The 15334-nt window shown below is 35.8% G+C and overlaps 1 protein-coding gene across 1 annotated transcript; it reads left to right on the top strand.

Annotated features, from left to right (window-relative positions):
* Positions 1 to 8954: 8954 nt before the first annotated feature.
* On the top strand, positions 8955 to 10984 carry LOC139854526 (uncharacterized). The gene is made up of 2 exons (XM_071843827.1): positions 8955 to 9410; positions 10919 to 10984. The coding sequence occupies exons 1-2, from the start codon at positions 8955 to 8957 to the stop codon at positions 10982 to 10984; spliced, it is 522 nt and encodes a 173-aa protein (XP_071699928.1).
* Positions 10985 to 15334: the final 4350 nt, after the last annotated feature.

Below are 15334 nucleotides of genomic sequence, written 5' to 3' on the forward strand. Positions count from 1 at the left end.
ATATTTATCGATTTATTTCTGTACATCTAACTGTGGACAACTAGTTGTAGGTTACTAACGAGGACAGCTGACTTAATAAACTTAAAACATCAAAATATATTAAAAGTGTTGTAAATATATTTTGAACATACTTTGATATATATGTATATATTGTTATAGGTTCGTGAATCAACCAGTGGCCAAGTCTTACTTCCCGACGAAGTAAAAATCTGTGAAAGTGAGTTATAGTCCCACTTTTAAAATCTAATATTTTTGGGAGGAGAATACATGCAGGTTTTATAAATGATTTACAAAATAGACACAAGTACGTGAAACTACATTCTATGGTTGAATTATCGAAATCGAATATGCCCCTTTTTATTAAGTCTGGTAATCTAAGAATTTGGGAACAGACACCCTAATTGACGCGAATCCTAAAGATAGATCTATTGGGCCTAACAAACCCCATCCAAAGTGCCGGATGCTTTAGTACTTCGAAATTTATATCATATCCGAAGGGTGTCCCGGAATGATGGGGATATTCTTATATACGCATCTTTTTAATGTCGGTTACCAGGTGTTCACAATATGAATGATTTTTATCTCTATGTATGGGATGTGTATTGAAATATGAAATCTTGTGGTCTATTGTTATGATTTGATATATATAGGTTAAACCTATAACTCACCAACATTTTTGTTGACGTTTAAAGCATGTTTATTATCAGGTGAATACTAAGAGCTTCCGTTGTTGCATACTAAAATAAGGACAAGATTTGGAGTCCATGTTTGTATGATATTGTGTAAAAACTGCATTCAAGAAACTGATTTCGATGTAACATATTTGTATTGTAAACCATTATGTAATGGTCGTGTGTAAACAGGATATTTTAGATTATCATTATTTGATAATCTACGTAAAGTTTTTTAAACCTTTATTTATGAAATAAAGGTTATGGTTTGTTTTAAAAATGAATGCAGTCTTTGAAAAACGTCTCATATAGAGGTCAAAACCTCGCAATGAAATCAATTAATATGGAACGTGTTTAATCAATAAGAATGGGACATTTCATACAGGTCCCACTCCCATGAGCTTAATGACCCAAAGACTTCCTGATTCGCCAATTCCAAGGCGACTCACAACAAGAATCCTAACACGATTCTCTAACTACACACTCTACCGAGTGTAACTCAAACCACAATCATTAGACTTGTCGCATTCCATTACGGAATTCAAGTCCTCGTCGCACACACACACACACGTAAATCGGTCATCGTAGTTACGATGAGTAACTTCAACAAATGACAAATCTCAAAATGCACCCACTACTTAGTGTGACTAAGCATGCACCAAACTCGTGAGTTGGCTCACTCACTTAACTAAACGAATCCACAGTAACACTTCCCGACTCGCAAAGAACTCGATGTGACAACAAGCACATCGCTCGAGACCACTATATCCTAGGAACCAATAAAAGATTCCTAATTCGTCCCGTTCTACCCCAACTATGCCACGTTTCCTCCGTTCGGTACTTGTCATGTCATGCTTGGTGTCAAGATACACTTTCGTAATAATGGTGATCAATCACTATTACAAATGCGTACCTTACCATTTTCACATGGTCACGCAAAGTACTTTACCTGGACTGACGCAACATTCACACAAGATAACACGCGATAATTCCTAGTACCCGAATGACCAAAGTCCTTACCGCAAACTTTATCACTCAAAACTGTCAATTATTCGAATCTCTCCAATAGATTCGTCCCTAGGACACCGCACAATTAGATACCTGTATATATATACACATATATACAATATAATAATAAATATACACAAGTACACCGCAACACAAGTCAACCTACAACCTAGGTGACTATCACTAAAACAACGTTCAAGTTCGCCTACTTACTTTAGGCACTAGCAATCTAAGGCACTAATTTACACATGAAATAAGGCCCCACATAATTTCACATTGGACAAGCACAAGTCCTAGTTAGCCACCTACTCTAAGGCACTAACAATTCTCAATCTGACCCGTGTTCCTACAAGTCCCGCAAATAACGCACAACGGCCAATAAGTCTAAGACTAGGCACCTATTTCAAGGTCACCTAATTCCCTTAGACTATGCTCTGATACCACTTGTAACAACCCCAAATCCATTTACCGAAAACGAAGCACATTTTTTTTATATAAGTTAGGTCCCATTGGTACGCAATAATTTCAACTTTGTTTTAACCAAAAACATAATATCGTGACGTTACGTTTAACAACATACAATGACCCTTGGTACCCAAATGACACCTTACAAAAACATTTGTAATAATAATCCAATCACACAATCACGGGTTAATACTCAATAACCCAACCCGATACCAAGAGCATAATCCCGAGGACTATCAAATCCCCCCATTCCGCATCCGAATATCCAAAAGCTAATCCTCCAAGCTTAAGCAACGTCTATCAATCCTAGTCTAGTAACTAGGTAACTCCGCATCAACAATACCTATAAAAAGGTAAACAACAAGAGGGGTAAGCAAAGCTTAGTGAGTACAATAATTATACATACACATATATAACCCATCTATTTGCAATCGCACCCACCCAATACCTCGTACGAAAATATAACTCAAATAGCATGCCGTCATACTCATAATGCTAACAACTCGTACACTATAACAACGCCACATTAGCATATACTCAACACCATATATATAAACGTATAGCATGCTAAACAAAATCCAACAACATAATATGGTTAACCATAACGCTATGGTGCTACCGGCTCGTGGTTCACACCATATGCATTTGAGTCTCACTCATTTATAGTGCTACCGGTTCGTGGTTCACACTTGTTTATAGTGCTACCGGCTCGTGGTTCACACTTGTTTATAGTGCTACCGGCTCGTGGTTCACTTCTCATTTTATAGTGCTACCGGCTCGTGGTTCACACTTGTTTATAGTGCTACCGGCTCGTGGTTCACACTTGATGCTACCGGCTCGTGGTTCACATCATGCTATGGCACTACCGGCTCGTGGTTCATACCATAACATTCACAAATACACACGCCATATACATATACGCATAATTATTCCACTCACCTTGGAATGTCCGCACAAGTCATGTATAACATGATCTCCGTCCTCAAATCTGAGCAAGTAACCACCTATATCACACATAGGTACAATATACACATAAATAGCCATTCTCTAAAAGAGAACTCGACACAAACATCCCTTAGCCGAGGGATCAAACCTTGCTCGCCAAAACCCGCCCATTTAACACCTAATGGACACAAACCAATTAACACTTAAATCAAGTATTTACATACTTGATTCACCAAAACTTGACTAAAATCTTAGTTTGACACTAAATCAAAGTCAACACCCATTTTCGACCAACTAACATGTTCTTATGAACATCTATACACAAACACATTTATAATCTAGTGATTACACCCAAAATCATGACCAAATTCGTCACCAAACCCTAACCCACCAATAACGGGTCAAAACCCATCTACTAACCACAACAAACCCATTTCACAACCATTAAAGGATTTCTAACAAAATCAAGCTCAAACCCTAATTTGAATATCAAAATCAAATAATGAAATTCGGAGTTAGAGCTTACCAATACTACCAAAACGTAGCCAAGAACGAGATGAACAACTTTAATACTCGCGACTTGAACCGATTCACCCTTCTTCTTCCTCAAACCAAGCTCTCTCTCTCTAGAACTCTCTTTCTCTCTCTAAATTGAATGTGTGTAGTTGAGAGAGTGAGAAATGAGATAAGGTTGAGCTTTGGATCAGTTCTTAAGGCCTCAAACCGTCCACAATGTGAAAAGACTAAAACACCCCAAAATATACCCTTAAAAACGGGTCAAGAAAGTCAATTCAGCGACTTTGTCGCGTTTCGCGACAGTTTTTCGCGTTTCGTGACACCCAGGATGCGACAAACTCACCCAATACGCGATAAAGTGGTCAGGTGGGGGATTTCCAAGCCGTCGCATTTCAACCTAATCTATCGCGTTTCGCGATGCACCAGAACGCGATACAAGTGCTCCAAACGCGATACCTTCAGCTCTTCAACTGAATTTCAGTTTCCAGCTTCAAATTAAAAGTTATGGGACTGAGGTTGACAGATTCTGATTCTGATGTAAATTCTGAAAATGCATAAGTGTTAGGTTCACTTTTAGTGGCGCTTTCTGATGCACACATTTACTGACACTTTCAGGAACATTTTCTGATGCACAAAATTCAGGATCTTACATATAAAAATATAAAAAAAATTATATAAGTTATTAAATTAATAGACTTTTCTGATTTTGCCCACATTTCGAATAGCCAATAGATGCAGCAGGTAGCCAGGACCCTTTAAATCGGAAGCCCACAACTCGCCACTAACAAATCCAACTATTACTACAAACCAGAAAATTTTGGATGTCTATCAATTTAACCGCTCAAAATAATTTTTCGTCGAAATTTTTGAAGATAAAATCTATGTCCTAAAAACTAGAGCGTAGAAACAGGAAAGAAAAAGTGCGTCGAGAAATAAGAGTCAAAAAACAAATGTCAAAAAATAAACAGTCGAAAAATAAAAATAAGAAAATAAAGCGTCCAAACTTAGAATTCTAAAAACTTAAGACTAAAAGTTGCGTCTAAAGGTATTAAAGCTTAAAGGAATTCTATATCCAAAACGACAATAACTTAATTAGGCACTAAAATCTATTTAAAACAAAAGCTATAAGTGACGTCGTAAAATTCTAAAGCGCCTAAATCTTAATCTAGAAAAAATGCACTTAAGGGATTTTATGGCAAAGCTTAAGAATCTAGAGATATAAAATTACTACGGCAAAATACTAAGTTTAAACTTAATTACGAACGAAAATTATAAACTACGTACTAAATAATAAAAAGATACAAAAATGATAAAATTACTTATTTTTATAAAAATATTATTTTTATATTTATTATTTTATAACAGTATTAATTTATATATTAATAAAACTAATTAAAACTTAAAAATACAAATTTATTTTAAAACTAACTAAATATTAATTTAATTAAACCCTAATTAACTAATTAATTAATAATAATAATAAAAACCTAACCCTAATTCTGATCAGACGAGGTTGTAGTCCTGTCACCTCAGCTCATGCGATCGCATGAGTTGAGGGTTTTAAATCCATGCGGTCGCATGGTGTGTGGATCCAGTTTAGAAATTGGGCTGCTACAGTGTAGTGGCCCGATTACTTCTCTTTTTTTTTTTAATTTATATAAAATACAAATATAACTTATTAGTTTTATATAAAAAAATATATTACTTATTAGTTTTATAACTCTAAAAATATAAACTTTTTAATTTAAATACTTAAAAATATAGAAATATATTTTTCTTTCTTTTTTTATGTTTTTATATTTTTGTTTTTAATATTTAAAACTTATATAAATATATTTTTACAAAAATACCTTAAAAACTAAAAAAAAAAATTATTATAGCGCTCTATGGTGTCCCCGGCAGTGGCGCCAAAAATACTTGATGTGTGTGAGGTGCAGTACGAAATAGATTATATTTTACTACAAAATACTATTAAATACGATACAATTTTACACAAGTTATTTATTTATTTATTGAATAGATATACCTAAACCTTGCTACAACACTTATAGGCAGTGTACCTAATCGTAGAGTAGTGTAGTTTTTAGTAAGTCCGGTTCGTTTCACAGGGATACAGCTGAGTTTAACGCTATATATATTTTAAACTGTATATATATATATATATATATATATATATATATATATATATATATATATATATATATATATATATATATATAAGTAGTATTATTATTATTATTATAAAGGGGGTTTTACCGTTTAGTGACCGGTTTATCGATTTTATGTCTTAAGTCACAATTAAAACCTAATGTAAAATATTAATATAAATATAATTTAATTTAAAGCGTAAAGTAAATGACGATAAATAAAAGTGCGATAAATAAAAGTACGATAATTAAAAGTACAATAATTTGAAGTACGAAAAATAAAATGACGATAAATAAAAGTGCGATGAGATATAAATTAAGAAATTATGCTTATTTAAACTTCCGTAATCATGATGTTCGACGTGTTGATTTTAATTTATTACCATGGGTTAATTGTCCTTTATCCTGGATTATTCGATATGTCCATCTAGTTTTTGTCCATAACAGTCCATCGGTTATAAATATAAAGTGCGAGTGTCCTCGTCAAATTACCCTTATACCCGAAGTCAAATATTCCAACTAATTGGGGACTTAAACTGTAACAAGGTTTTAATACTTTGTTAATGATTACACCAAGTTATCGACTGTGTGTAACCCAAGGTTTTAATACGTAGTTAACAATTACACCAAGTATCCTTGTATGTAATCCACCCCTGTTTTAATGAGTCTATTGACTATTAATCCATTCCAGTGTCCGGTTAAATGAACGATTATTAGTATTTATAAATATCCCACCCATCGTGTCTGATCGAGTGTATGTGGTTATTTATAATTACCTCAAATTGTAAATCTCTATATTAAATTAACGAACTATCATTCAGTTAAACAAATATAAAGCCCATTAATAGCCCATAGTCCAATTTCCACAAGTGTCGGTCTTTTGTCCAAACCCCAATTATGGTCCAAAGCCCAATAACCCAGTCTTAATATTTAGTCCAACATCACAATTACTTCGGCTTAAATAAACATAACAATAATTTAGCTACGAGACATTAATTTAAAAAGGTTGAACATAACTTACAATGAGTATTAATCGCGTAGTGTTACACGGACAGAATTTCGACTTAGAAACTTAAAACATTCGCCACTATAACCTTATTATTATTAACTTAATATTAAAATTATAATTATAAAATATAAATATAAATATATATTGAGAGATAGAGAGTAATTGATTGAATATGCTGTGTTTAATTCGTCGCCCAAACTTGCAATTTATAGGACCTGACCAAGTTTTTGAGGCCATGCGATCGCATGGGACATGTGCCTTCTGGCCATGCGATCGCATGGAGGCATAGGACAGCTCACTTCATCTTGTTTTCTAGCTTGCCGACGTTTTTATTTAATATAATATAATATATATAATTTTATATAATTATATATATATATTATATTATATTCATGTGCATAGTTGACTTGTAATTTCAGTTTCGTTGAGTCGCGCGTTGATAGTTGGTTCATGTCCCGGTTCTGGATTTTCGAACGTCCTTTCGTACGATTTAATATCTTGTACTTTGCGTTTTGTGGCTTGTACTCTTGTAATTCTTAGACGTTTCTCACCAATAATTTGAACCACTTGGATTGTACTTTATAGTTTTTAGGTTTTTGGTCGTTTGCGTCTTCAAATCATCGAATCTGTCTTTTGTCTTCACCTTTTATTATTTAAACGAATATCACTTGTAAATAGAACAATTGCAACTAAAAGCTTGTCTTTCTTGAAGGATAATGCTATGAAATATATGTTCGTTTTTAGCATTATCACCTAGATAAAATGTTGACCCATTGTGAAAATGCAAACTTGGTTTTAAATTGGGAAAAATGTCACTTTATGGTCAACGAGGGGGTAGTTTTGGGTCTTAAAATTTCAAGAGCGAGAATTGAGGTAGATAAAGCTAAGATTAGTGTGATAAAAGACCTCCCGGAATTATCGAATGTGAAAGCAACCCGAAGCTTTCTTGGGCATGCGGGTTTCTATCGGCGGTTCATAAAGGATTTTTCAAAAATTGCCCGCCCCATGACAAAATTGTTAGAAAAGACCAACCTTTCTTGTCTGATGAAGATTGCACCAAGGCTTTTAACTTGTTGAAAGAAAGGCTCATTAATTCGCCAATTCTTGTTTCTCTCGATTAGGATAAAGACTTTGAATTGATGTGCGACGCGAGCGACTTTGCACTTGGAGCGATGCTTGGTCAAAGAGTTAACCAACACTTTAGACCGATTTATTATGCAAGAAAGACATTAAATGGGGCTCAATTGAATTACACTACCACCGAGAAAGAATCTCTCGCGGTAGTGTTCGCTTTCGATAAATTTCGATCTTACTTAGTTCTTTCCAAAACAATCATATACACGGACCACTCCACGTTACGATATCTTTTTCAAAAACAAGATTCGAAACATCGCTTAATTAGGTGGGTCCTTCTATTACAAGAGTTTGATATAGAAATAAGGGATAAAAAGGGAGCCGAGAATGTGGCGACCGACCACTTGTCAAGACTAGACAACCCCGAGCTTCAACCTTTGGATGAATCCAAAGTCTGGGATACTTTCCCGGATGAACACTTAATGAGGGTTTATCTAGTCGATGAAGTCCCGTGGTTCGCCGATTTTGCAACCTACTTGGCCTTTAATGTTTTACAAAAAGGTTTTTCGTACCAACAAAAGAAGAAGTTTTTCAATGACCTAAGGTACTACTTTTGGGAAGACCCGAACTTGTTCCGCATTAGGATGGATCAAGTTATTCGAAGATGTGTATATGGGCAAGTGGCCCGAGAGATTTTGAAAAGTTGTCATAGTGGGCCAACGGGGTGGACATTTTGGGCCGAATCACACCTGCTTAAAAGGTGTTTGATTTCGGATTCTATTGGACCACAATCTTCAAGGACGCCTACGAGTTGGTGGAACGTTGTGATTCTTGCCAAAGGTCCGAATCCATTTCTAAGAGGAATGAAATGCCCCAAACTGGGATCCAAATTTGTGAGATATTTGATGTATTGGGTCTCGATTTCATGGGCCCATTACCGAATTCGAATAAATGTCTCTATAATTTGGTAGCGGTTGATTATGTTTCGAAATAGGCCGAGGCTAAAGCCTTGCAACCAATGATGCTAGGGTAGTTAAGTTTTTGAAGAAGTTATTTTCTAGGTTTGGAGTGTCAAAGGCATTGATCTCGGATCGAGGCACGCACTTTGCCAATAGTATTATGGAAAAAGTAATGAAAAAATGTGGTGTTACACATCAGTTCTCCACCCCTTACCACCTTCAAATGAGTGGTCAAGTAGAGAATACGAATCGTGCCTTGAAAATAATTTTGGAAAAGACGATTAGCAATAACCCTAAAGTGTGGTCAACAACGCTTGACGACGCCTTATGGGTGTTTATAACTGCATATAAGACACCAATAGGCACCACACCATTTTGTTTAGTCTATGGGAAAGCATGCCACCTCCCGGTAGAGGGTGAGCATAGAGCTTTTTGGGCACTAAAGGAAGTGAACCTAGATCTTGACCAAGCAAAGGAAAAATGGGTCATGCAAATGCATGATTTGGAGGAACTTAGGCTAGAGGCATACGAAGACTCTTTGACATACAAAGAGAAGATCAAACAATGGCATGACGCTCGACTTAAGGGACCTAAGGAATTTCACCCAAACGACAAGGTTCTAGAGTTCAATTCACGTTTTAAGTTCTCACCCAGTAAGTTAAAGTCTAGATGATCGGGTCCTTACATAGTTAAAAGAGCTTACCCAATGGGCTATGTTGAGTTGTATGGTGATAATGATACCTTTAAGGTGAATGGGCACTGATTGAGGCTTTACTTTGATGAAATCAACGCATTCGAGCTTGATGACATCAAGCTCTACCCAATGTGATACTCTTGTGCTTAGATGGGTCATGTGATAGACCCTAGACCAAAATTGATCACGCTTGCGCATATTAGTTTATGATAATTTTCATTTCATGTAGATTTGTTTGTTTTTTGCATTTTTGTTAACTTGCATTGGCTTGTAGTTACATTTTATGCATTTGGGTAAATTGGAAAAGACCAAAAACAGTTTGTAATTTGGGTAGGATTGTGCTTGTTTGAATTAAAATGATGAAAAACTGCATTTCTGAACCTGGAATGACGTTCCAACTTTTGAAACGACGTTCTCAATCTTACATTTAAACAGAAGCACCTTCCGGGCAGTTTCAGGAAAGACATTCCTTTGAAAGAATGACGTTCCTGCCCTTATTAGAACGATGTTATGGTTTGAGGAACTACGTTCTAGTTTCCTGGTAAACTAGAACGACGTTCCAGCATATGGAACGACGTTCCAGGCCCCGTTTTGAATGTGTTTTGGGGTTTATTTAAATCACTTTTTCTCACTCATATAACTTTCTTACCTCTGAATTACACACTTAAAAACCTGATTTCACTCATCTAATTCATCAATTTTCTTCAAGGGTCTTGCTAATTTGTCAACATCAAACATGTTTCATGTATGATCTTTCACTTATTTTACTTAATAGCACTTATTTGTGAAATCTTCATGCTTTTTACCTTATATGTCATGCTTTTCAATTATGCTAGTTCTAAGTTGATTATGATGATAATATTGTTAATCCTAGGTTGTAATGTTATTGATTTACATGTTTGCCATGTTTAATTGCACTAATTTCAACTTTGTGATTCAGGGGTTCTTCAAAATTGGGACTTTTTAAGTTTGGATGTAAGGGATGAAATTGGGTGTTGCCTAAGGTTGTTTACTAGTTAACCAACATGTTATTGCCATGTACCCTTGAATTTAGTGTTTCTTTCGCTATGTAATTGAGATTAGGGTTAATGACTTTAGGGTTTGACCGGCATTGACTTTTTAGACATTGAAATTGAGATTTAAAGGATGAAACACTCTTGCTTGTGATTTTAATATGTGCTTTCGGTATACTTGCAAGGTTATTTAGGTTTTCTAGAAATTGCACTTATCTAGTTTGACCCGAGTTGACCATTGTACCATCGTTTCATATTGATTAGTTTAGCCTAAACTTGACAATTGTGAAGCTTTTTGGTAATTGATTAAATGTAGGGGGCGTGTGCCCCATTGTTGTTTGATTGTGAGAAATTTGTTGTTTGCTAACGCTATTAAATTGAGAATGCATTTGTTGTGTTTTTGTTCTTGTGTTCTAGGTGATCTACAAAGGAAAGAAGCGAGCATCCAATGCCGATATGGTTATAAGAGGTCCTTCAAAATGAAGCTTTATAGTCTCGAATGCTTAATAGAATTCAATTGCCGGTGTGCTCGGCCAAGTACATTGATTGGGCTCCGCTAGAACAAGTGAGGATGATTAGTGAGATTAGAGATGCATTTAAGGTTGAGGAATACCGTAAAAGCAAGAACCCATGGGGGCCCTTACTTGATATCCGCGAGGATATCTACTCTTTTTAACTCGAGAATTTCTCACAACCTTGAGGGTTCATTTTAGAGTACGTCCACCGTGGCTAGAAGATTACCTCAAGTTTAGGTTGGGGGTGAAGAGTCGACCTTTAGTATGGTGCAATCCATGGCAAGTCTAAATCTTTACGAGGATGTCTATCCCAATATCACTTACATGTACTTGGCCGATTGTGTGACTTTTAATCCGAATGAGTTTGATCCAAAGAAGGTGTAGCATAAGATTAACAAAGCCGAGTTCACACCCGCCAACATAGTGCCTCAAGAACTTTCAAATCCTATACTTAGATGACGTTGTTCGATATTTGGTTGATTCATAAGATTCATAAGCGAAAACATGTCCTTGTTCCTAACCTCATTGCAAGTTACCTCTTTGATGCAACCGGAGAAAAATCTAAGCTCCCAAGTTTTGGTGGTCACTATGTTACTCACATTGCTAACTACCTAAGTATTAACTTAGATGGGTTAGAGAAACTTCCAATGAAACGCTTTGAACAAGCAAAGGCATGTCTTGAAGGTAAAATCACGCAATTTGATGACTCGTTGTGAAGGAGAAGGAACCTCGACGCGAAAAGGTTAAATGGGTAACTATTGATTCATCGTGATTTATGAAACAATCTTATGACTTGGTTTGCAATTTAAACTATTTTGATAATTGTGTGGGATCTACGGATCATTGATTTGGTGCGAGGTAGTACACTTGTATTGCTACTCTCGTACAATATCACACTTTGATTGTAATAATTTTGTGAATTGCTTGCGGATTTTTTTGTGGTATCTTTTGCTTGTTTGTCGATCTTAGTGGCAGGATACACTTTTTGATGATTGATCCAAGCCTGGCATTAAGTTCAGGCAACAAACTCATCGGCTTGCATTCTTTGGTGACTACGTTTATTCCGATTGATGATAACAAAGATCACTTGATTTAATTCCAGTTTTACTTTCTTCTCTCTTCTATTCTATTTTCAAAATGCCCCTCATTTTTACTCATTCTATCGTTTAGATGCAATGAGGGCATTGCATCAAACTAAATGTAAGGGGAGAGTTCAAATCTCGGGTCATTTTAAACTTTTTGGGTTAAACTTGTAACATACACTTATAAAGATAAACTTGCAATGTTGATACAATTTTTATAAACACCAAAATGGTTTAAAACTTGTAAATTATTTCAAAACTTATGAGTGTAAAGTCTCCCACTTTCAAAATGATTTTGTGCTAAAATGATGAATCAAAAGAAGAAAAATCAAAACTTGTGCTTGGAAGTTAAAGTCTTTCATGCATGATTGTGCACCAAAAACCAAGTGTTTAACGCGCATTGCTTTAACACTTCCGGATGATTCAAGTCCATCCATTATTAGGGAGTCAAGTCTCCGATAACGCATTACTTGCTGTAGGAGACTTCCTAATCTACACCATTTCATACTTGCATCATTTTAAGATGTAAAGTATCATGGGTAGAGGAGCCACCGAGCTTCACCTTGTGCTATCTTCATGAAGAGCAATGGCTTCATGCTAGTGATGCTAGACAACACACGCCATAGCTAAAGGCTATGGCACACTTGTGCTATCAATTAACGGAAAGGTAGTTACTACTTCCTACCTTATCTCAATATAAGCATAAAAGCTTATTATGTGGGAAGTAGATGAGTGAATAAAAGCCTTGAGCTTTAACACTCCCGGGAGAGTCGAGTCCTCCCAATGTCTCATTCTGGAAGTCAAGTCTTCCAAAATTGGAAGTAAAGTCTTCCAAGTCAAGTTGTGTTCCAAGCTTGGGAGTAAAGTCTCCCAATTTAGGTTTTGTACCAAAAAGACTCAAGCTTGGAAGTAAAGTCTTCCAAATATTGCGCAATAGACCCACCGCCAATCTTAAACCCAAGGTAGTTACTTTTCCATCGTTATTGACACCGAGTAGTATGTTTACCGGGGAAGTAGCTACCCGTGCAGTCATCCCACCACCAGAATGGCTTGTATGCACATCGCCTTTATGAGCCTAAGATGGCTATTATCTCATCGCCTTCAATACAAGAAGGTAGTTCATTTCGGTGATATACCGGGGCAATAGCTATTCGTGCGGTTTTCCCACAACCGGGATGGCTTTGGAATACACAAAGCTTTTAAACCATAAAATTTTCAGAAAACTTAGCTCGTTTCACAACTTGGCTCGTTTTCCATTTTCAAAAACGAAAATGGTTTTCTTAAAGCCTTGTCCTCCCTAAGGCTAAAACGTTTTTCTTGGATAACTCATGTGACTTGGTGCTCCATTATTCTCAAAAGAAGAAGCTTGCGGGGGATCCTTGACTAGGTGGTAATGAAATTGGGGTAAAAAGGTGAAGTATTTGCTTGTGATGGTCTATTGAACGCTCCTAGAAAGGTTTCCACTAAAAAGCTCAAATCTTGATATGTTTGTTCTTAATTGCAAATCTTGTGGATTTATGAGCCTTTCTAGGGTGCTTGTTGTTTGATTGTTTGTTTTGAAGATGCATGAAGATGTGTAGATATTTAGCTTAGGCTTGAATTTTTTTGATTTGAGGATGTTTGAAGATTGGAACTTGATTTGGAGAGTGGTGTATCTTTGGAAGCTTACTAGAGGATATATTCAAGGATTGCCACCCCACCATCGCCTCACTTGAAGAAATGAAGAATTAAAGAGGTTTGAAGATTGATGTTTGAGTTGTGCTAGTTTTTAAAAGAAGAAGAAGAAGAGAAAGGTTATGCTTGGTCCAAAGCAAATGCAAGCATTTGGAGATCATCCTAGCCATCAAAGTGCACTTTCATTAAGGTATCAAGTTGTGCCCAAACTATCACACTTTGGCTTTGATAATTGATTGTTATTTATCTCCAAGTCTTGTGTATCGTATGCTTTCTTGAGGACAAGCAAGGTTCAAATGTAGGGGGTTTGATAATGCTCATCCACGCTATATTTCTCACGCAATATCTACCTTGTTTCACTCGGTGTTTGTTTCCAAAGTGCTCAAAAAGGTTATGATCTTGGGTTCAATTGTGCTCTGAGTCCTTTTGCAGTTCTAAATGTAAAATTGGTGTAAAATTGACCAAAGTGTGCAAAATGATCATGAAAACTGCAAATTGCTCATCCTGGCAACAAGAACGACGTTCCAGAATCAAGGAACGCCTTTCCATCATCAAGAACAACATTCTACCTGGTAAATTTAAAAAGGAAATGGAAACATAACAAGATGGAAATTCTAGCATGATTCAGGAACGACGTTCCTTTGAAAGAACGGCGTTCCACATTTGTTCAAGAACGATGTTATGTTAACATGAATGACATTCTACACCTAGAGTAAAGGAACGACGTTCCTTAAAGAGGAACGACGTTCCACAAGCATTTTCTGGGCAGATTTTGAAGAGTATAAAAAGGAAGAGATTAAGGGTTTCAAGATATCATTCACTCAATAGAATAGTTCGTGGTGGCTGATCAAATTTAGGGTTACTTAGCTATTTTATTAAGGTTTTCATCAAGTTTCCATCATCCATTCCATCCTACATCAAGGATTTGAAGATTGAATCAAGATTTAAAGGTTGTTCTTCATCTAGTCACTTTCGTAATTTCATAAGTTTGGTATAATTTACTTTTGTTTATTGCTTAATCATGTTTAGATTTACTCTATCAGCTTGTATTGATTTAGTTCTAGCCATGATTGGCTAGATTTTATTATGTGCACTTGTTTATGAAGCTTAACTATAGGTTGTTCATATTGATGATTTATGATTGTGTTTAGATGAATTTATAGTTGATGATTGTGATTTATCATTAGAAACAGTCAAAGATCCTTTGTTACGATTGTTTTGGACTTTACTTTGATTATAAAGGTTGTGTTGCATTCAAAGGGATTTGTTTAGTGAAGCAACTTGTACTTCAACACTTAGGTGATCTAGACAATCAAATTAAGGCTTTCAAGGGATTGGGGTCTTGGTTTGGGTTGGTAATCAATTGGTCCTTAGTCAACATAGTGAGGTTTGTTTTCTTAAGGGATTTTGATCACCAAAGGATTTTAGGGGACTTTAACCTAGACTAAGTACTTGTGATAATTGCATGATTCAACTAAGATCAATTGGTATAAGCTTATGAGAATTTGCAAGTATTAATTTGATCACAAGAACATCTAGTAGGGATACTAGTCAAAAGAACA

This window comes from Rutidosis leptorrhynchoides, chromosome 6 (assembly GCF_046630445.1).
Source record: "Rutidosis leptorrhynchoides isolate AG116_Rl617_1_P2 chromosome 6, CSIRO_AGI_Rlap_v1, whole genome shotgun sequence".
NCBI lineage: Eukaryota > Viridiplantae > Streptophyta > Magnoliopsida > Asterales > Asteraceae > Rutidosis > Rutidosis leptorrhynchoides.